At 43.6% G+C, this 22,759-nt stretch overlaps 1 protein-coding gene and 1 non-coding gene across 7 annotated transcripts; both read left to right on the top strand.

The window, feature by feature from the left end:
* Nucleotides 1–435: 435 nt before the first annotated feature.
* Nucleotides 436–15,426, top strand: KBTBD2 (kelch repeat and BTB domain containing 2). Of its 6 annotated transcripts, none has more exons than XM_059655812.1 (4): nucleotides 436–459; nucleotides 9,487–9,991; nucleotides 11,284–11,449; nucleotides 12,730–15,426. In XM_059655812.1, exons 2-4 carry the CDS (start codon nucleotides 9,822–9,824, stop codon nucleotides 14,236–14,238), a joined length of 1,845 nt encoding a protein of 614 aa, XP_059511795.1. In that variant the 5' UTR covers nucleotides 436–459; nucleotides 9,487–9,821; the 3' UTR covers nucleotides 14,239–15,426. The 6 variants fall into 6 exon arrangements, with proteins under 6 accessions (XP_059511795.1, XP_059511793.1, XP_059511792.1 ...); XM_059655810.1 differs by lacking the exon at nucleotides 436–459 and adding an exon at nucleotides 507–634; XM_059655809.1 differs by lacking the exon at nucleotides 436–459 and adding an exon at nucleotides 861–1,001.
* Nucleotides 15,427–22,391: 6,965 nt separating this feature from the next.
* On the top strand, nucleotides 22,392–22,517 carry LOC132211613 (small nucleolar RNA SNORA32). The gene has a single exon (XR_009447519.1). It is a non-coding gene; the product is annotated as a small nucleolar RNA SNORA32 (small nucleolar RNA).
* The last annotated feature ends 242 nt before the right edge of the window (nucleotides 22,518–22,759 follow it).

The raw sequence follows: 22,759 nt of genomic DNA, 5'->3' as shown, positions 1-22,759 counted from the left end.
ACACGAACGCGCTCTGGGCAGTGGAGGGCGTGTTTGGCGAGAAGGGGCTGAAGGGACAAAGCCCGCTGAGCAGCCGCCCGCCTCCCCCATGGTCCCCGGGTCTGGTGGAGTCTGGTTGTCGGTCCCCGACCCACCCTGCAAGTTCCCACATGTCAACGGCTGAAAACGGCCCACGGCGTACACTTCGCCGCCTCGCTCCCCGGATTTCCCAGCAGCAGGACCCTCGGGCCTCTCCTTCCACCCGGGTAACCGCCAGGCGCCCGCCGCCGGAACCCAGTCGGACTAGCCCCGGGCGCCCGGGGGGCGGGGGCCGCCAACCCTCCGCGCACGCGCCCTCCGCTGACCTTTCCCGGGAAACCCCTTCCCGGCGCTTCCCCGGCGCCGCGCGCCGCCCCCGCCCTTCCTCTGCTTCCGCTTCCCTCGTCGCGCCTGCGCGGAGCGGGTTGTTTTGGCTTTCCGGTAGGATCCAGCCCGGGGACGGGAGGGGGAGCCGGGGGCGGGGGGCTCGGGAACCCGGGAAACTGCGAAACGGCCGCCTGAGTTGCTGGCGCGCGCGCTGCGAGGAGGAAACCCCGGCGAGGCTGGCCCGCGGCCCGGCCCGCGCGTTCCCGGGCGGCGACCGGGGCCGCCGACGGTGAGAGCGCCGCAGGGGCGGGGCGGGGCGGCGGGCCGGGCGTCTGGCGGCCCCGGCTGACGAGGCGGCGCGGGCGGGCGGCGCGGCTCCCGGGGGAGGAGCCTGGCGGCGATCGGGCCCCAGGAGCGCGCGGCGGCGGCCGCAGAGGACACGGGTGTCCGCGCAGCACGGGCCGGCCGAGCGAGGCCGCGGGAGGGAGCCGAAGGCAGAGGCGGCGCGGCCCAGCCTTCCTCGGCGGGAGGCGTAGGCCAGACCCCGGCCCCGGCCGCCGGAGGGCCACGCCCCCGCCCCGCCGCGCCCTAGGGGCCCGGGGACTCCGGAGCCGCCGGCCACCCCGGATCCCTGCCGTCGCGACCGAGGGACGCGGGTGAGCAGGCGTCGCCGGCGCCAGGAGAGGGGGGCGGGCGGGGGCCCGCCACGGCCTCTGGCGGGACCAGGGGCGGAGGGCTGTGGCGGGACGGGGTTGGCCCTTTGTGGCTGGGCGGGCGGGGGGCGGCGGCGGCGGCGGCGGCGGCATCTTTCAAACCCGAGACGTTTCCGCCGCGGCGGGGGAGGGGCGAGGGGCCGACGCCGCCCTCCGTTCCCCGAGGCGGCCCCTCTGCGGCGGGGCCGGGACCGGGGTGCGGGCGCGGCTGCGGGGGCGTTTCCGGCCCGGCCCTCGCGGCTCTTCGCCGAAAGAAAGCCGCTTCCCTGGGCGCCAGTGACGAGCTCCCGGGCGGCGGGCCGGGGGAGGGCCAGCCCCGCCGTGCGGGCGTCCGTGCTCGGGGCGGCGGCGGTGGCCACCAGCCGCCCGGACGAACAGAGGTCCCCTTGTGAGCCGCTAGCGATTGTTCAGGGAGAAAGCAGGCGCTGCCCTTTGAGACGGGGAGTCGTGTACGTGTTTACTTTAGGCCGAAATGGGTAACTCGCTGGAACTCGACCACCGACCGCCCTCTCGCGCTGGATTGAGAAACCGTGCAGTGGAAGGCGACCCGCTCGTGGATGAGTAGTTGTTTCGAGTTCGTTTCTTTGTGTTTGCTGGCTGAGCAGTCCAAGGGGCCTTTATAGCTGGCCCAAGGGGAGGAACGTACGCCCCGGGGGCGCAGGTCTCTGGAATTGTCCGCCGCCGCGGTGGCCCCTCCGAGTGGAACAACAACAATCCGGAGGGAAACGCGGCGCGTGCAGGGTCTGCGGGTGGGAAGTGGCTGCATCTCTGGGCCGCGGAGGAGCCCAGGCTGCAGGGCGGGTCACGTGCTGCCCGTATAGGAGGACTCTGTCTGTCCGTCCGTCCGGCTCCCGAGCGCCCTGGTATCCAAAAACACAACCCCATCGGCGGCGGGGTCTCACCAAAAGTGCCTTTCCTCCTAGTTAGCAGGGTGCCGGTTTGTGTGTGTCTTTCCTCTGAGTGGTGATCGTGTTTTAGGTAACCTTTCGTAAGGGCCTTTTCCCCCCCTGACGTTGTTTCAGGACTTTCTCTTATGCCCTAAAAAGTCCATTGAAAAGTAAAACCGGGCCATCCTTGTCCAGTCTCGATGATGTGGAATTTTGTTTTTCTTTCCATCCGCCTGCTACCTAGTGTGAAGCTGGCTTCTTCACTTTGACCTTTTGTTGGTCTAGTAGTCACAGTGCTTTTTGAAGGCCTTTTCGGTGGGGCCCTGAGGTCCTCCAGAGGTGGTCGCTGGTCGGTAAACTCGCCAGGACTCGCGCCGCGCGGTGGGGCATGCGTCAGAGCCCACACTTGCACACACGCTGCTGTTTCCTCCGCACAGTTCTGTAGGAAGAGTTGTGCATGCTGTAACTCTTCTACCCTTTTGCTCTTATCGGAAGCATTAGCACAAAATGTGAGCGTTAGTTATTTACAGGTGGGAATAAAGGTGTCATAGGACTTAAGTCTACACTCTTCCATAGGTTTTCTTTCTCTCGGTTAATGGAAATAATGAGGTGTTTCATACCATCCAAACATTGAACAATGCATGTGTTTAAGGTGGATGGTCAGTTCCTGGAAACTAGAATGCAGCTTTATTTCACACATTTAGAAAAGAGTTGTTTTTCTCCTTGCCCACATTGCTAAGACCAGGAAAAAAAAGATTGATCCTGCTGTCATAAAGTACATGAATGAAAATGCCAAAGTCCTTTATTATATCTCAATCTTATCATTTTCAGTTTTGTGGCATTTGAATAGAGCAACTAATATTTGAATAACTCAATATTTGAAGTGACAGATTGATTTCAAATAACTTTTAAAAGTATATGAAAGTTACTCCTGGTTCCCTTGCCAGGTATTTGCAGTACCTAGATTCCTTTGGTGTTGGAAGAAGGGAATATTATAAGAGATTTGGAGAAAACAATCATTTTATGAGAGGTGCTGTAAATTTTTTTCCCTTTCTCTACTCCCACACCTCTGAGACGTGGTTGCATGCAGTAGCTTTCATGGTAGGCAGAACATTCTATTCCTCAGTTTGCCCTTTATTTTTTAAAGAAATTGAGAAACATCAGTTGTAATCATTAAGTGGCTATGCCCCTAATGACCCCATGAGTATGTTTGTATAGCTGGGAAATACTTTCTTCTGGTATTGTGATTGAAAAGATCATTGATTTGGTGGAAAGTGAAATCCCAGTGAAAAAGTTAGGGTCAGTTTCGCTTTAGCGAAATTTAGCTAAAGCTTTCTTTAGTCACCATGCAGAACTGAGAGGAAAAAAGTAATATCAAAAATAAAAAGACCTACCACCCATAATTATTCTGTCATAGATGGCGCCTCCTTTATGTTCTTGTTTAATTTTTTTAAAGGGTAATTTATTCAGCTTGTGACCTGAATTTACTTAGGAGTTCTGAGCATAGTTTACTTGATGGAGCCATGTAGTCTTTCCAGTGTGGTTGGAAGGAGGAACATGGGAATGGACCTAAGCTCTGAATTTGATTAGAGTAGGGGACACTGTACTGAAATTTATCAAACTTGGTAAGTGTTTGTTTCTTAATTGGTGTTTGTCACAGCTCCAAAAAACTCTGTTTGTGTAGTGGTTGACAATTCAAAGACTAAGTCTTCCGAGCATTCTCAACTGTGAGGGTTGTTTTGATAACTTGAAAGCAAACTATTTCTGGCACCAGTCTTTTGTTCTCCCTCAAGCGAGGCCTGTCTCCTCATTGAAGTGAGGAAAGGCTTGTTTTATGACTGGTGCCTCCCTGGCCCTCATTTCCTTTTTCTGTTCTGGCACCAGCCTTCTCAGGATTAGTCTTTGTTGAATTAGTTTGTTTCATTTGTACCATCAAAAATACTCCCTAAAAACTTTGAACGAACTTCTCTTATCTAAAATACCGTTCACCCAGGGTGAAATGAGAACTGTGTTTAAGTGCCGAGACCCTGTAATTGGGACCCCTAGACCTGGTACTGGTGTGGAGATTCAGGAGTTGGGAAAAGGCTACAAAAAGCTTCATCAATGATGCATAAAAACAAAACAAAACACAATTGTATATATTTATATAGTAGTGCTGTGTGTCAGCACACAGCCTCTTTATAAAACTCATTTAATCCTTAATTCATTGAGAAGAGCTTATTTTTATCCCTCATTTTACATCACAGAAAATAAATAACTTTAAAAAGGCCACACAATCAATAAGTTGCCAATTGGGCTTTCAACTCACGTAATTTGGCTTCACAGTTTTTGCTCTTAATTTTTTGGCAATATTTAACATCCAGAAAGCCTTGGATTCTTTCCAATAGAAGTTTTCAGTCTTCTGGGTTGACAGTGGTAGCAATGGAAGATGCAGCACCACCTAGGTTAGTAATACCCAACTTGGAGGTGCTTCTGTACAGGTGACCTGTAGCCCATTGTGGGCCTTCTCTCTATCACTGTGTGGTCCCTGCCCTGTAATTTCTGTGCAGTCCTTGTTTGCACCCTTCTCATTTTTTTATCCTTCCTTTCTTTTAACATACACAGCTCAGTTAGCTGCTGATCAGTTTCATTGATTATTTAAGGGAGAAAAACCAGCTGCAGTAATTTTCCCTAAGAGGTGTTTCAGGTTTTTAAGTAGAATTATATATTACTATGGGTTGCTGACTGAGTTAATCCTAATGATCGTTTAATAACAGAATGTTTGGTTTGAAATTATTTTGTGTAGTGGAATTCACTCATTAGAAGCTTGGAAGCTTAGACAAAGTATATTAGAACCTAAATTTTATGTCAAAGTACATTATACTTTATTAGTTCCTGAATTTCATTATATTATGTTTGTATGACTCCTATTTCTTATTTCTAATTCTTACTCTAGTTGACATTTTAAAACCCTTTATTAGAGGTTTTAAAAAAGGGATATCTTGTTCATACTAAATACAAAAAGTATTTAACATATAGTAGGTGGGGAAAGCAGTTGTGTGATTAGGTGTGAGATGTTAAAATATTTCAGTTGAAAAGAAAAGTGAACTATATACAGGTTAAAGAATTCTATTCAACTTTGAGGCACTTAAGTTTTGTGCTTTTTCCTTGTTTCTGCAATCTGAAGGGAAAACATTATAAGAAAAACAATTTTGTTTGCTTTTAAGTAATTTTATTTTTTCTACTTTTTGTTACTTTAATTTCCCATAGTACCTTGGCAATGCTGAAAATGAAAATAAAGATACAAGGATGTATTTAATATAATATGTATGAGCATGTATCACACCATTTGAGGGGCAGTTCAGACAATAGGAACAAACCTAAGGAATGGACAGGATAGCCAGATAACTCTTGTCACTGATTTTTAATATTTAATCAAGAAACAGTCTGACAGCAGAGATTGGTATATGTGGCCTGCAGCCCGTAGATAAAGTTTTAGTGAAATAATCATGTCCATTTGTTTAAATATTGTCTATTGCTTTTTGCAGGCTATAACAACAGAGTTAAGTATTTGGGACAGATACTTTGTGGCTTACAAAGCCTAAAATATTTTGTCTTTGTAATGAGAACAGAATAGTACTCCTTTTGAAAGTTTTTTTTTTAAATTAGATAATCATTTGCATATATTAATAAATTCAGTAGGTGTTCAATAAATTTTTCCTTCCTCTGCAGTGTGAACCATTGTTAGCAGTGGGGCCAGGTGCCAGCTACCTCCTTTGCTCATACAATTTGTCTTATGGTAAAGAATAAACTTTCTTATCTATCAAAAGTTTGGAAATGAAAGATCAAAACAGCTAGATTTCAAGATAAATGTTTCTTACACCCAACTTGGCTTGCTTATTATTTACCTATTCGCTTCTTTTGGCTATTTAGTTTGTCTAGTTTTGTTTTAAAACACCCCTTTTTAAGGGACAGTCATGGTTTTGGCTGTAGTCTATACTAAGAATAAATGCACTTGGTGTGTTGGCACTGTAGTGGTTGGCCATTCAGCCTGATTACTTATAGTTCAATGACCAACACTTACTAGAGAACTCAATAAACATTTATAAAGATAGATTTCAGTAGCCATTAATTTATAATAGAAGATTAAGTAAACAATTTCCTTGATACCTGAAAACTACTTTGAGGATGCTGACGTCTACAGATAATAGGATGTAGCACTTAGTTTGAAGCCAATTTTAATATAATTCAGTTATGTGACAGTATATTTATTAAAAGGAAAATTTGTATAATGTGTCAGATCAGTAATAAGTAATATAGTACAAACTGTGAAATGTTTTAGAGCATTTAGGCCAGTGGTTCTCAACCTTCCTAATGCCTCGACCCTTTAATACAGTTCCTCATGTTGCGGTGACCCCCAATTTCATTGTTACAAGTTGAACATAGTTAAAGCATAGTGATTAATCACAAAAACAATATGTAATTATATATGTGTTTTCCGATGGTCTTAGGCGACCGCTGTGAAAGGGCCATTCGACTCCCAAAGGGGTCGCGACCCACAGGTTGAGAACCGCTGATTTAGGCTATCAATTTCTGTTGTTTTTTAGGAAAGAAGGAATCTTGTTATAGAAAATGTTCATGTTACAGGCATTTGAAGGCTGTTGGTTGGTCATCTTAAACTTAACTTTTCACATTTTTTAGTTAATACATTTTGAAGTCTATGTTCCCAGTAAAGTCATTTAGATACCACATTAAGTAAACCTTTATTTACCTAATGTGATATCTAAATGATTTGCTTTTTTCTGTCTATTTTAATATTAAGGTATCCTGAATAAAAATTATCTTAGGATGAAATTTACCCTAAATTACGGAAGTAGCGGTGTATAAATCAGTGATAATGAGGATTACATAAAGTTGGCTAACTGATGCTCTAAAAGCAGTCTTCAATTATTTTAATAGTTTCATATGTAATTTAAAAAAAAACTAAACATAAATTAAATGCGACCCAAAAAAGTCATTGCAAAAAAAATCAGGTCATAGCAGGAGGTTAAAGAAATTACCAGAGTGAGCCTGTATAGCTAGCCTGCAAGGAATTCCAGGGGCTGGCAGTACAAATCCATCCTGGCCTGGGCGGCCAGTTCCTACCACCTGGTTTAAATGTGGATGGGGATGATTTTGGGCCCTGCAGCTAGTGTTAGAACTTTCAGTTTATTAATGCATGCATTTCTGTAAGATAAATTCCTAGAGATAGAATTGAGTATTAAGCATTTATAATGCAAAATATTATACTTATGTAATACTTCACTTGCAATTCCGAAATCCAGAAAGCTCTTAAAATCAAGTTTTAATAAAGCTTTGCCTATGAAACCTGACCTGAAGTAACATGAGGCTATATATAGTATTATTTTTCACACTGTTCCTGTTTCCTGCAGTAAGGATAGTAATGTTTGATTATGGGGTGCTGCCCCATACTCTTTGAGAGAGGCTTGTAATGCATGATACATGCACCACATTACTCTATAAAATCTGAAAATTCTAAATTCCAGAGCATATCTATCCCCAAGAGTTTTGAATAAGGCCTTGTAGGTATGTACCAACTTAGTCCTCTATAAGAAAGCTCATTTTCCACATCCTCACTAACACTAGGCTTTGCTGTATTAATATGTGAAAATAGCCAGTGATTTTAGGTTTTATTGGCCTTAGAGGTTGTAGTAAATAGTAGAACTTAGATTTATAGTGCAACTCCCAGATCTGGAATAGCAAAGTCATTACTTAACTGACCCAAAGTCACATTCTACCTTTGCATCTGTTTGAGTTACTTCCATAGTTAACTTGGCTGGGAATTGGACAGTTTACACCAAGTTAGCAGTTTCTGTAATAGTATAGTTGGGCAGGAAGTACAATGTGATCTCTTTGACACATGAATGGTATTTCATGAGTGTTAGTGGATCCAACCATGCTCATATTTTAGGTGTTGTGTCAGCCACTTGACTTTCTGATTATGGGAACTAAGAGTCATCTAATTAGTTCTAAATTAGCTATTACTAGCTTTCTGTGTGGGTTTCCTCTCTTTTCCTTATTTGTAATTTCTTTGTAATACTGCAATAATAAATATTTCAAGAAAGAGGCCCAGGGCACAGATTCGTGCACGTTGAAAGGAAATTAATTAGAAGAAATATTTTAGAGGCTAGAGAAGAACCGCAGGAGGTTGGCTCCAGGGCGGGTCTAGCCCAGTCCCGATCAGCCAGACCCCAGCAGCAAGCTAACCTACCGGTCAGAGCGTCTGTCCCCTGGTGGTCAGTGCATGTCATAGTGACTGGTTGAACAGTTGAATGTGGTCGGACACTTAGCATGTTGGGCTTTTATTATACTAGAGGCCCAGTGCATGAAATTCATTCATGGGGGTGGTCTCCTCAGCCCGGCCTGCACCCTCTTGCAATCCGGCACCCTTCAGGGAATGTCCGACTGCCAGTTTAGGCCAGATCCCGCAGGCACCCGGGACCACAGGCGGCTTCCCTCCCCCCAGCCTGGCCGCAGGCACCGGGGACTGCGGGTTGCTTCCCTGCCTCTGGCCCAGCCGCAGGCACCCAGGACGTGGGCGGCTTCCCCCAGGCCAGCCCTGGCTTAGTCAGGAAGGATGTCCAGAAGACGTCTGGTCTATCCGGTCTAATTAAAGTTAAACTTTAATTCAGTGGGAGTTTTCTTTTTATAAATGGTGTACAATGTGGTTAAAATGTGGGTTTTTGTGGATAGCCATTGATTCCAACATTGTTGAAATAAGCCACTCTTCCTAATTTGAAATAAGTCATGAGGACAAAATTGCCCTCCTTTCTTGTGCATTCTTCCAGATGAATCCTCCGCAAATAGGATTTAGATAGGATTTGTATTAAATTTACACATTAATTTACTTATATAATATGGAGTCTTCCGTTTAAGAAAACATCTATTTTATCTTGTTTTGTGTTTTTGGTTTTCCCCCCAGTAAAATTGTGTGCTCTTATAAAAAATTAAAGGAATAAAATTAATTAATTTTAAAAAGATTTATAGGAAGGAAGCACTGTATGAAGATTAATATTACATAAACTTCCCTTGTAGAATTGAACTGCAGGCTTAAAAAATGTAGTTTATGTCTTGCAAATAAGTTGAGTCTATCATATAGTTTAATAATGTAAATTAAATACAAAGTTTTTATGAATGTGTTTAAAGTATATCCCCAAAATGAGAATCTCTGAGAAAAAGGGTATTTTTTTCTCTTAAGTTATGGTTATGTATTGCCACTAAACAAATAACTAGAAGATCTGGCTTTGTGATTCAAATTCTTTTTTTTTTTCCAAATTCTTTTTTAAAAACTTTAAAAATGTATACTTATTATTGCTTCTTGTTTTCTAGAATGTTTATATTTTGTATTGGAGGTAAAATTACAGATGTTAATTTTCTTCAGCCTATTTTTAATTTTAAATGTGATAGACTTTTAAAAAACATTCCTTTCCTCATGTTTCATTTTTATGGTAATATAAAGTGTACTGGCCTAAATACTGTAACTGAACTTTTTTTCTTTTTAGTTACTCCTGAAGATCCACAGAATAGAGGATGTTGCCACGAAGCCTGCCTCTGTCTTTCACACTCAGCCTGCACAGCCATTGCCAAGCTGAGACCGATGCCTGTAGACTGTGCTGACAAACTCTGAAGAGCCTGTTAACACAGGATGACCTAGGAGTGCCTTTCCGTCTCTAACAAGAAACTGTTCCTTAGTGACAGTGTCAGTCTTGGTTCTGAATGCTGCAGATCACAGCAGGCGGGATTTCTCCTTTCTGTATTTCTGAAACATTCACTTGACCTTCCATCAGTAAGACTGACTTTTCTAATTTGCTCCAGGAGATATTAATGGAATACAGTCATGTCCACTCAAGACGAGAGGCAGATCAATACTGAGTATGCAGTGTCCTTGTTGGAACAGTTAAAACTGTTTTATGAACAGCAGTTGTTTACTGACATAGTGTTAATTGTTGAGGGCACTGAGTTCCCTTGTCATAAGATGGTTCTTGCCACATGTAGCTCTTACTTCAGGTAAGTACTTTAACCTTGATTAGTTTGTCATTTCAAATGCAGAATCATAGCTTTTATTAGGAATTCTTGAAGCATTATTTAAATTTTAAAATGATAGATTCTTAACTTTTTACTAGTCTCCTTTTTGTCTGTCTACGTATTTGGACATTTCATATATATGGACTCATATACCATGTGGCTTTTGTCTCTGGCTCCTTTCGCTGAGTATAATGTTTTTGAGGTTCATCTGTGTTATGATACATATCAATACTTAGTTCCTTTTTATTGCCCAATAGTGTCCCATGACAGACCTTGGAGATACTGTGGATTCAGTTCCAGACCACCACAACAAAGCAAATAGCATAATAAAGCGAGTCACATGATTTTTTGGTTTCCCAGTGCATATAAAACTTCATACTGTAGTGTAGTAGTGTGCAATAGCATTATGTCTAAAAAAAAAGTACATATTTTAATTAAAAAATAACCTTTCTGAAAAATACTGTTAGGTGAGCCTTCAATGAATTGTAATCTCTTCGCTGGGTCTTACCTTCAATTTGTAAAAAAAAAAACAAACACACCACAGTATCTGCAAAGAGTGGTATGGTATGCCAAAGTGAAATAAAATAAGGTTTGCCTATAAATGAATATTGGCGTTGTCACTCAGAATGGCGTGGTAGAATAGAAGTTTGTATAACTTTGGTACTGGATTGTACTTTCGTGTTGTCTCACTCAAAAGTTTTCCCAAGGCCAAAACCGGTTTGGCTCAGTGGATAGAGCGTCGGCCTGCGAACTGAAGGGTCCCAGGTTCGATTCCGGTCAAGGGCATGTATCTGGGTTGCGGGCACATCCCCAGTGGGAGATGTGCAGGAGGCAGCTGATCGATGTTTCTCTCTCATCGATGTTTCTAACTCTCTATCTCTCTCCCTTTCTCTCTGTAAAAAATCAATAAAAAATATATTAAAAAAAAAAAAAGTTTTCCCAAGAAGTTGTTCATCAGCAAATGCCCTAAATCAGTGGTTCTCAACCTGTGGGTCGCGACCTCTTTGGCGGTCGAATGACCCTTTCACAGGGGTCGCCTAAGACCATCCTGCATACCAGATATTTACATTATGATTCATAACAGCAACATTACAGTTATGAAGTAGCAACGAAAATAATTTTATGGTTGGGTCACAACATGAGGAACTGTATTTAAAGGGCCAGAAGGTTGAGAACCACTGCTAAATAAACATCCCATGTTGTCTAGCTTCTCTTTTTAGCTCTACATTTGTTTTACACTAAAAGCAAAGATTTGTTTTTTCTCTCTGCTCCAGGGCCATGTTCATGAGTGGGCTCAGTGAAAGCAAACAGACACATGTGCACCTGAGGAATGTGGACGCAGCCACCTTACAGATAATAATTACTTACGCGTACACGGGTAATTTGACAATAAATGACAGCACTGTAGAACAGCTTTATGAAACAGCTTGCTTCCTGCAGGTAAGCAGTTTCTTCTGTTTACATTAACTGGTTTCTTTTTTAAAAATATTTTTATTGTTTTAAGAGAAGCATCGATTTTGTTCCATTTATTTGTGCATTCATTGGATGCTTCTTGTATGTGCCCTAATACGGGATCGAACCCGCAACCTTGGCATATCAGAATGATGCTCTAACCAGTAGAGCTGCCAAGCAAGGGCTTTGTGGTTAATGTTTATGTGCCAGATACTGTACTATATGCTCTATATAGGTTCTATCTAATTCTTACAATAATTATTTGTAAAGATTTCCCCATTTTATACATTTGAGACTTAGAGAAGTAGCTACTTGACAAATAGGGTGCAAGTTTTGAATCCAAGCAACCCAACTTCTCTCCATAAATTGCTTTTAGTTAACCACTGTGGTTTTTTCTTTACTTTTTAACCTCTGTGATGTTGAATAAGTATAGTAGGTTAACACTTCTGATTCATCTGAGATCTACTTTTCCTTCTTAAGAAAAAACAAACCTAGAAAACTTAGAGTGGCTAGGTTAGGTCATCTAAATGTGGATAATTGAGCCCTGGCCGGTTTGGTTCAGTGATGAGAGTGTCGGCCCCTGCACTGAAGGGTTTAATTCCCCGGTCAAGAGCATGGACTTTGGTTGCAGGTTTGGTCCTGAGGCAACGAATCAATGTGTCTCTCTCACATCAATGTTTCTATCTCTCTCTCTCCCCCTCCCTTCCCTTTCTCCCATGCTCTATAAAAATAAGGAAGTAATTAAATAAAGATAATTTATAACTATACAGAAATGCATTTGTTATTCCTTTGGTTGTTTTAGCTCTCTAGATAAGAAAGGCATATTTAACTATTCTTAGTTATACATGGTTTACTGGTTTTATTTGACTATCTTGTCCATATTGATAAAACCAGATTCCAGCTTCTCAACAATGTTCATTTTCTGTACTATGATTTACTTCCATCGTTTTCAGTTGGTTTTCTCAATTACACATTTTTAACTTACACGTGAATTTCCTAACGTTTTCCTTTCGTTTTTTAAGAGCCTGTTTAATGTCATACTACTGGCTCCTAAATTAGGGCAGTTAAGTAGGCCACTGGACAGGTGGGAAAAATGCAAAGCTATATGTACAGTCTTCTAATTTTATTATTACAGAAAACATCTCTTAACCAAAAATAAGTATCTAAAAATAAAAACTACAGTATAGGGATCTGATTAATATACCAGTATCTACACAAAATAAAATGTGTCTGTTCTGCCTTTATCAACTTGTTTTCTTTTCTTTTAGGTAGAAGATGTGTTGCAACGTTGTCGGGAATATTTAATTAAAAAAATAAATGCAGAGAATTGTGTGCGATTGTTGAGCTTTGCTGATCTGTTCAGTTGTGAGGAATTGAAACAAAGTGCTAAAAGAATGGTGGAGCACAAGTTCACTGTTGTGTGTCACCAGGAAGCATTCATGCAGCTGTCCCATGACCTCCTGATAGACATTCTCAGTAGTGACAACTTAAATGTAGAAAAGGAGGAGACAGTTCGCGAAGCTGCTATGCTGTGGCTAGAGTACAACACAGAAGCACGATCCCAGTATTTGTCTTCAGTTCTCAGCCAAATCAGAATCGATGCACTTTCAGAAGTAACACAGCGAGCTTGGTTTCAAGGTCTGCCACCCAATGATAAGTCTGTAGTGGTTCAAGGTCTGTATAAATCCATGCCCAAGTTTTTCAAACCAAGACTTGGGATGACTAAAGAGGAGATGATGATTTTCATTGAAGCCTCTTCAGAAAATTCTTGTAGTCTTTACTCTTCTGTCTGTTACAGTCCCCAAGCAGAAAAAGTTTACAAGCTCTGCAGCCCACCAGCTGATTTGCATAAAGTTGGGACCGTTGTAACTCCTGATAATGACATCTATATAGCAGGTGGTCAGATTCCTTTGAAAAACACAAAAACAAATCATAGTAAGACAAGCAAACTTCAGACTGCCTTCAGAACTGTGAATTGCTTTTATTGGTTTGATGCACAGCAAAATACCTGGTTTCCAAAGACGCCGATGCTTTTTGTCCGAGTAAAGCCATCGTTGGTTTGCTGTGAAGGCTATATTTATGCAATTGGAGGAGATAGTGTAGGTGGAGAACTTAATCGGAGGACCGTAGAAAGATATGACACTGAGAAGGATGAGTGGACAATGGTGAGCCCTTTGCCTTGTGCTTGGCAGTGGAGCGCAGCAGTTGTGGTTCATGACTGTATCTACGTGATGACGCTGAACCTCATGTACTGTTACTTTCCAAGGTCTGACTCGTGGGTAGAAATGGCCATGAGACAGACTAGCAGGTCTTTTGCTTCTGCTGCAGCTTTTGGTGATAAAATTTTCTATATTGGAGGGTTACACATTGCTACCAATTCTGGTTTAAGATTCCCTTCCAGCACTGTAGATGGGTCTTCAGTAACTGTGGAAATTTATGATGTGAATAAAAATGAATGGAAAATGGCAGCCAACATCCCTGCTAAGAGGTACTCAGATCCCTGCGTTCGAGCTGTTGTGATCTCAAATTCTCTGTGTGTGTTTATGCGAGAAACTCACTTAAATGAAAGAGCTAAATATGTCACTTACCAGTATGATCTGGAACTCGACCGGTGGTCTCTGCGGCAGCATATATCTGAACGTGTACTGTGGGACCTAGGGAGAGAATTCCGATGCACTGTGGGGAAACTTTATCCATCCTGCCTGGAAGAATCTCCGTGGAAACCACCAACCTATCTTTTTCTACCGGATGGGACAGAGGAGTTTGAACTGGATTGAGTAATGGTTGCACTACCACCTGTATAGTGGGGAGTTCAGGAGGTGCACGCCTGATTTATGTGCTTTGTCATTTTCTTTGCTAAATAAGAGAGGCTATGAAAGGACTAATATGAGTACATAAAAATCTATCTTTGATAAATTTTATTTTTATGCCCTACTTAATATTTGCATCAGTATAATATATATCAGTGAGTCTTGCAGAAAGATATGCTTCCATAATATGAAATAGATTATCCAATAATTGTAATAATTTTATGTGTATCATGAGAGCATAGAATCTGGATTATCTAACATTGTTAGCCCTGTGTATGTACAGTTCAAAAAGTTCACTTATTAAACTAGTTTCCTGTTCCTAGTGTGGTATATCACAAATTGTGCTGAGGTTATTTTAGCATATGTATTTCGCTCCTGTGCTTCTGTTCTGAAGTCCTGGAATACAGTTTTTCGGTGTAATTAGTTCAGCTGCACTTAACACTAACGTCCGTGTTGGAATAGAAGTGTCTCGATCCCGTACTATAGTTGAGGAAGATCTTCCATTTTATGGTATTACACAGGGAGAGCTAGGACTGCAGGACCAGTCTAACTATACTATTAGGTGCATGTACTCTCTTTCTCTTTCCACTAACTTATACTTGTCTCTAGAATACAGGTCTTCCAATCAGCTGGTCATTTCCCAGGTATAGACTTAAGTTGCCGGGCTTGCAATGAAATTTGCTAGTCCCTCATTGTGCGGGTCTGGGTGGAGCATTCATCAGTAAATGCCTCCACTTTCTGTATTACATTAACATTGGCTCATGCGTATAACTACCTGCTGCTGTTGTATTTCTCCATCTTAAAGATTTAGAGTGGGTCAACCAGGTCATTACATCTTAATTTAATAACAAGCATTACTGTAGAGTGATTGTGTAGATACCCGTTAGCCGTCAGGGTGTGTGTTTTTAACCTGTTGTGTGTGGGTAGGATTAGAAGGGTGAACTGTTCAGGAATTCTCTGCACTGGCTGTGCGGACGAGCAGGTAACGAGTGCTGCTCTGGCATTCATCCAGGAACCACTAGCAGTAGCGGCGCTGCCCATCTAACATGAGCACAGGTGCTTCACGACAAACATTACTAGCATGTTCAACTGCATAATGTTCTGGCACTGTATTTCGAATGACATTAATTTATTAAATAAGTTGTATATATTCAATATTTGTTTTTCTTTTGTGATGGGAACTGTTTAATGGTGTGCTTTTAGTTTTAATTTTACTGGGTCATTTTACCTTGGTTAATGTGGTTTCTTCAGAATTTTGAGTATATATAAAAAATTGTGATAGGAGCCTTACTGTGTCAACATAAACTACAGATAAAAAGCAATGCCTTTCAACCCTAGTTGCATGTTAGGATCATCTGAGGTGCTTTTAAACCTGGGGGTGGTGCCTGAGCCTCATTTCTAACAAAATGAACTCTAGTCTGGGGGGTGGACCTAGCCACAGTATCTATGAGCACTGTCACACAGGTGTTTCTTTTTGCAGTCCATGAGAGACATTGGTTTAGGCTTTAAATGCAGGCATGCCTCGGAGATTCTGCAGGCCCAGTTCCAGACCACCACAATAAAGCCTTTTGCTGGCAGAGGGCTTACCTTCAATTTGTAAAATTGCAACCTGTGAAACGCAATAAAACAAGGTGTGCCTGTATAAGGATTTGATTTTAGGTTATCAGTCTTCCTAGAACACGTCCTTGGTCATATTTCCAGACTTGAACTGCCTCCCTCTACCGAATGAAGTCCAATTCCTTCTGCTTTTTTCATTTTTAAAAACATTGTATTTAAGCAATTTCAACCGATTGATAAACACAAAGTAACAGTATTTTTTTAAGATATCTATGTGTAAAACTGATTTTAATGTTGAAAGTTCCATTTAATAAGTAAACACATTTACTTACTATTTGAGGCAAATTATTCTGCAGAATTTCATCATAGATTATCAGAAATTGTGGTGGCTTCGGTCTAGACTAGCACTATAACCCACTGATTTATAAAAGAACTAGAGGCCCAGTGCACAAAAATCGTGCATGGACAGGGTCCCTAGTGGCTGCCCGCCAGAGGTGCCTCCCCTTCCCCTAGCCCAGGGGTGGGCAAACTTTTTGACTCGAGGGCCACAATGGGTTCTTAAACTGGACCGGAGGGCCGGAACAAAAGCATGGATGGAGTGTTTGTGTGAACTAATATAAATTCAAAGTAAACATCATTACATAAAAGGGTACGGTCTTTTTTTTTCTTTTCTTTTTTTTTTAGTTTTATTCATTTCAAACGGGCCGGATGCGGCCCGCAGCCATAGTTTGCCCATGGCTGCCCTAGCCCCCTGCTGCCAGCCCCGCTCCCTGGTCAAACTGGTTGAATTCCCAGTTGAGGGGACAATTTGCATATTAGGCTTGTATTATATAGGGTGAAAGGTAAGAGATGTACCTCTTTGATCCTAATGACTTTTCACATTTCCTGTAGACACCATAAAAGGAAGCAGGGAAATTGGTAGAAAAATGGGACCTTTGCCCTAAAACTTGTAAAGGGAAAAGGAAATGAGAGAAACATTGGGAATAAGTTTCCAGCCAACTCATTTGATGGAAGAATCCTTGGATCATAACAGCATCCTTCCATGGACAAATGCCATCTGTGTTTCATGTGAGAAAGTATTACAAGCAGCTCTGGAGGCTGGAAATCTGAAATTGAGGTGCTGGCACGATTCGTTTCCTCAGGGCTGTGAGAGAAGCAGCTGTTCCAGGCCCCTCTCCTGGCTTGTAGAAGACCATCTGCATGTTCACATGGTGTTCTTTCTCTGGATGCTTCATCTCGCCAGGAAGCAGAGCTGCCAGCATCTTGATCTCGGACTCCCCAGCCTCCAGAAGCTTCTGGGAGCTACAAGTTCCAAACCAAAGTCCGAAAGGATTGGTTTCTGGTGAACCCTTCCTGGCTTGCAGATGGCCGCCACCTCATCGTGTCCTCACATGGTGGAGAGTGAAGTTCAGATTCTTTTAACACATTTAAAGCCCTCAAGATTTGACTTTAAGTTACCTGTACAGCATAGTCTTACATTGTTTACCCATAAACCTTACCTTGAATTAGGTTTTTGCTATACTTTCCTGCCTTTGCTTCTTGCTCTACTCAGAATGGTCGTTCCACATTCTAAACATGCCTGGGACTATCTGTACTACCCAAGATCTGTGTAAGGTAGTCTTAATTTCCCCCTTTACTTTCCCCCCATTAAGGTAGTTTTTAAATAACGCTTCCCTGATAACCACCCTGTGCAGGAGAGTCCCTTCTCGCTTCCCTAGAACCTTGCACCTGGGTGGTAATTGACCAACCGTTTATTGAGCATTCTGACTGATGGTGTTTGAGAGTAAGGACTTACGTAGGGCTGCGCCGCCCTATCCTGTAGCATGCTTGGTGATAAGTCAAACCCAATCTAACATTCTTTATTCTCATCAGAAGTTTCATTAGTCACCTTCTCCCCCCCCCCCACCCCCCATTAACCATCCATCTTAGTACTGCTGCCACTCCTGGCAATATTCTAAATTCCTTTGTCTTATTTTATATTCAGGCAAAACCTGAATCTTAGATGAGTATGGAATGGTCTTGACCTGTTCGTAACAGCTAACTAAGCTAGTTTTATTTCAAACGAATTCCTTCAAGTGCAATGTTCCTCATACAACTATCTGAAAGTTATTTCTATTGGAGGGATTTGATAATAGAAACCCTGTTTTAGGCCTTGGATGCTGGGGGTGCAGGGAGGACCGATGGAGGCTGGCCAAGTTCATGGGAAAGGGCACATGAGCCTGGTTTTTCCTCAGGAACAAAGTCCTCTTGGAGGCCTGAGAACTGCTGTTTTCTCACATTTGCTTTTCCCTACGCCCCCGGTGGGGTGGCACTCCCTCTCTCCTAGCGGTTACATAATGATGCGGGTCAGCATCCCGGGCCATTCTGCCCTTGGACCGCACTTTCTGAAACTGCCCGATTTCCACATGAGAACTGTTTATTCTGGATCGGACTTAATTTGGTCAGCTGAACCCTCCTGGGCATGGGGAGTTTTTCTTACCCTTGGCCTACTTCTTCTGGTACTAAATATCCTTTTACAGCGTCACCTCGCACTTTGTAAAACAAATAGTTGAAAGCACTGCTTTCTTTCGCTGTGGGACTACGTCATTCTCACCGTGCTCCTTGGAAAGCCACAGGCACGGAGCCTTGCGTTGGAAAGGAAGGTTTTGTTCATGTCACAGGATTAGTCAATTACCTGCCGGGTGCCAGCCTCCCTGACCTCACAGCTCGAGGCCACACTGTTACCCCAGCACACAAGGGTGGTGATGGAAATATATTCAAAGCCCACGGGGAGAGAGAGGCACCGGCCCAGCTCCAGGCCCAAGAGGCTCTTACATGCAATGTCTTCTCTGCCTCTCTTGGTGTTTTGATTTCGTCCCCTCCCCATCACAGCAATAGAAGCAGAAGGAAATCACTACAGTGTCATTAGCCTCACAAACCAACTCATTTTTCCATGTCCTCAGAGCAACGTGGGAGAAACTAAGAGGAAGGAGGAAGAAGAAATGCAGGGGAGGCAAGGTGGACTCCTTTGTAGATGTGTGTTTCCCTCTTCCAACATGGCCCCCGTTTTCTCAGTGATTGTTACAGTATCTGCCTAACACTGCAGTGAGCATCATACTTACTAGTGTTGCGCCCGAGTCTCAGGACTAGCCCTTGTCTGTTGGTTGGCCCAGTTTTTCAGTATTTAGTATAATAAAAATGCCATGACTGAGAACTCCATGCACAGAGCGTTTCCTCCTTTTGGATGGAATCAGGAAGCTCTCCTGATTACGATTAAGGGCCATAAAAACGTCCACTCCTGCTTTATTGCCCATGCTTCTTAGAAATGCATCTCTCTCTTGAAGCAGTGAAACAAGTGTTAGCTCAACATTCAAACACTCCAGAAAGAGCGCCGGTCGGAGTGTGGGAGCTGATACAGTGCAGGTGAGCCTGTCCCAGAGGTCTAAACGAGGAAGGAGCCATCAGTGGTCAGGTGGGGGGAAGGCGGTTTCTCTTCCATCAGAGACGACGTACTCATCTGGGACAGGATTTGATTTGAGCAGTTTCCCATCAAAGAGGGCCTTTGGAAACCTCTAATCTGCCTTCCTTATTTAATTCAGAACACTGGCTCAGAGAGTTCTTTTATTTGACCTGCCCAAGGTCTAGGACTACATTCTGCCTTCACCTTTTGGGGTTCTCCGGACACAGAAATGTCCTAGTAAACGAGGGAACTGAGGTCGTGAGTGGACTAGGAGCCCGAGGAGGAGTCCGATGTGTGTTCTCTGCGTGTCTTGTCTCCTCTTCCTGTCCCTTCCCTAACTCAGAGGATGAGGCACGTCCTGAGTAGGGTGGGAAGTGTTCATTGTATTGTGATCCTCCATAGCCTACACATCTGCTAGAAATTCGTTTGATTCCGTTGTTAATATAAAGAATGAAAAATAATGGTAATAGCAAGTGCGTATTCAGAGTTAAGCATGTGTCAGAAGCAATGTCAGTTTGAGTATGCAGAATAAGCTACACTTCCTTTTATATCCTAGTCTGTCATTCATGTCTCGTGCCCCCACTCTGACCCCCAGGAACTCACACCATTCTCTTCACTTCCTTTGTTCCGTCTGTGGGTTGTGACCCTTTGTCTCCCAGTTACGTAAAACTTCCCTTTTCTCCCCTTTAATTCCGGTCAAGGGCACGTACCTTGGTTGGAGGCGTGATCCCCGCCTTGTTCCAAGCGTATGTGGGATGCAACCAATCGGTGTGTGTCTCACAATGATGTTTCTCTCTCTCTCTCTCTCTCTCTCTCTCCCCCTCCCTTCTCTCTAAAAATCAATGGGAAAATATCCTCCGGAGAAGATTAACAACAACAACTACTACTCCTTTATCTTCACCTGTTCAAACTTTACCTGGGAATTTCCATTTGGAGGGCGTTCGGGGCAGTGAATGACCTACTGAGGGCTCGGTGTCCATGGGATGGCCTTGTACAAAGAGGCGATTCAGGATCGCTGCCACCGAGGATAGGACAGTGTCACTCCTGTCTCCGCGGTTTCTAGGAAGTGCTGCCGAGTGACTGTTTTCTAGGGCACAGCCAGGAGGGGCAGCCGGAAAGGCTACTGTTCAAATTCTCCACTGGCCTACTTGGACCTCGCCATTCCCCAGAGCCGATGACACCGGGCTCCTCGGGTAAAGTTTATCAGAAAAAAAATTAAAAATCCCATGGATTAGGTGAAATATAAATGAAAACCCAGATGTCAGCTGCCAGTGGACTTCTCAAATATACAGCAACGGCCTTCCTGCTTATAAACTACATGAAGAAAACGTGAGTTTTGCCCTGACCAGTTTGGCTCAGTGGATAGAGCGTCGGCCTTCGGACTGAAGGATCCCAGGTTCGATTTCGGTCAAGGGCATGTACCTTGGTTGCGGGCACATCCCCAGTGTGGGGTGTGCAGGAGGCAGCTGATCGATGTTTCTAACTATCCCTCTCCCTTCCTCTCTGTAAAATATCAATAAAATATATTTTAAAAAAAGTGAGTTTTACCCAAGTTTAAGCAAATCAACTCAGCCCGGGTGGCACGGTCTTCTGGGTCTCCACTTTGCCAGGAAGAGTAAGTTAGATGATCAAGTGTCCTCCAGCCAAGGCCTCTTCCGGCATCGCCCACAATCGCATCACACTTGCTTCTCATTGACCAGCCCCCTAACCTAACCTCTGGCGAAAGCCAAGGAAAACACGTTCTCATGGTAGCTGGTTTTGGACTGAGGGCCGAGTTTCATTGGAGACCAATGCGACTTAAAGTCGTGGAGAGCTGTGACTGGGCCCTGGAGGAAGGGAAAGGGGCGGCTTGTTGGGTTTGGAGACACATCACGGAATTTACAGCTTAGGGCCACGCAGACGCAGTGATGCCCAACCCAGAATGAACTTCCTAAAACGCAGCACCCAGACAGCCACTTACCTGCGGGAAGCCCTCCAAAGGCTTCTCTGGCCTTTTAGATCAAGTCCATGACCCCTGGCCAGGCCGGCAGGGACCCCCCATCCTGACGTGGCCTTATTTTCCAGCCTCATGTCTTGCCCATCCTTCCTTGCCATTTACATTCCGGGCACATCACAGAACACTCCCAAAGAACACCCGCTGCTCCCAAGTCCCTGCCCATGCTGCTCTCCGAAAGGCCTTCCTATCTTACAAACTCTTTCTCCCCCCCCTTCACCCCGAAACTATCGCCTAGACTCTGGTCTCAGCGTAGGCTCCCAGGAAAGAGTCATCTTCTCGTCTCTGTCAAGAAGTTGACCATGATGTGGTTGAACACACCCTGGCTTAGCCTTGACCTGGCCCTCTTCACCTGCTGTGGTAACTGTCTGTCTCCTCCTGCCGAACAGCAAGCACCAGGAACTGTGTGTGGGGTGCCTACTATGTGTGTACAGAGTAGGCACCAAGAACCTGACTGGGAGAGGAAGGACTTAAAGTGCAGTATGAGTGACTTGGGTTCGTCTTAAGAGTGACCTCCCAGGGGAAGTAGCCAAAGATGTGAAAATCCTGGGTGTGTGAGGCCAGCGTGAGCCTGTGGCACGATGTTAAAGTCCTCAGGGCTTTAGGACAGGTCTAGGACACTGGGCATTTGTGTGATTGTTAGACTTGGGGAATGTCAGCCCTTCAGAGTAAAAAACACAAGGTTCCTTCGTCCATCTCCATGAACTGGTGCTGAGGCAATGCTTTGCACAGGCCCTGAAACAAAATGAGAAAAATAAAACTGGTACAAATCAGTTCATTGTTTGATTAAAAGGATCCTCCTTTACCCTGACCCTGTGCTCTTCCCATGTTTTGGTATTAAAATGTCTTTGTAGGAAGTGCCCAAACTTTCTAGCCATATTGTGGAGCAGGGATGGAAGATGGGCGGGCAGTAGAAACTTGACCTCTATTCTACACCATTCTAAAACAGAAATTCCAGGTGGATAAAATCCTAAATGTGAAGGGCCAACTGAGAAACTTCCAGAAGATTATAGAGAATATTCTCATGACCGTGAGGTAGAGAAAAGTTCCTTCTCACCATAAGAGGAAAGATAACTTTGACTACATCAAGAACTCTACTCATCAAAAGACACCATCAAGAATGAAGACGTATGGTCATTACCAAGGCTTTTAGAATATAGTTTCTCATTTGCCATGGACATGACCACAAAACATTTCCCCAATAGGTTTTTTTTCTACTATGTTGGTACCATAGCATTCAGCCTACTGGGAACATTAAAAAAAAAAAAAAATGAATGAAGATGTCACAGAGTGAGATATTTAGAACACACATAATTAACAAAGAAATAGTATCCAGAAAAAAATATATATACATACTCATAAAATAAAAACTGAAGCAAATAAACAATTAACCCAATAGAAAAATAGGTAAAAGACTTCAATAGGCATTTCATAAATGTTCAGTAAATAAAGTACTCAACCTCGTTAGTACTCCAGGACAGCGGTTGCCAACCTTTCGG

Source organism: Myotis daubentonii, chromosome 10 (assembly GCF_963259705.1).
Source record: "Myotis daubentonii chromosome 10, mMyoDau2.1, whole genome shotgun sequence".
NCBI classification, from domain to species: domain Eukaryota; kingdom Metazoa; phylum Chordata; class Mammalia; order Chiroptera; family Vespertilionidae; genus Myotis; species Myotis daubentonii.
Note: the sequence above shows the minus strand (reverse complement) of the source record. Positions and strands in the feature narration are given on the sequence as shown.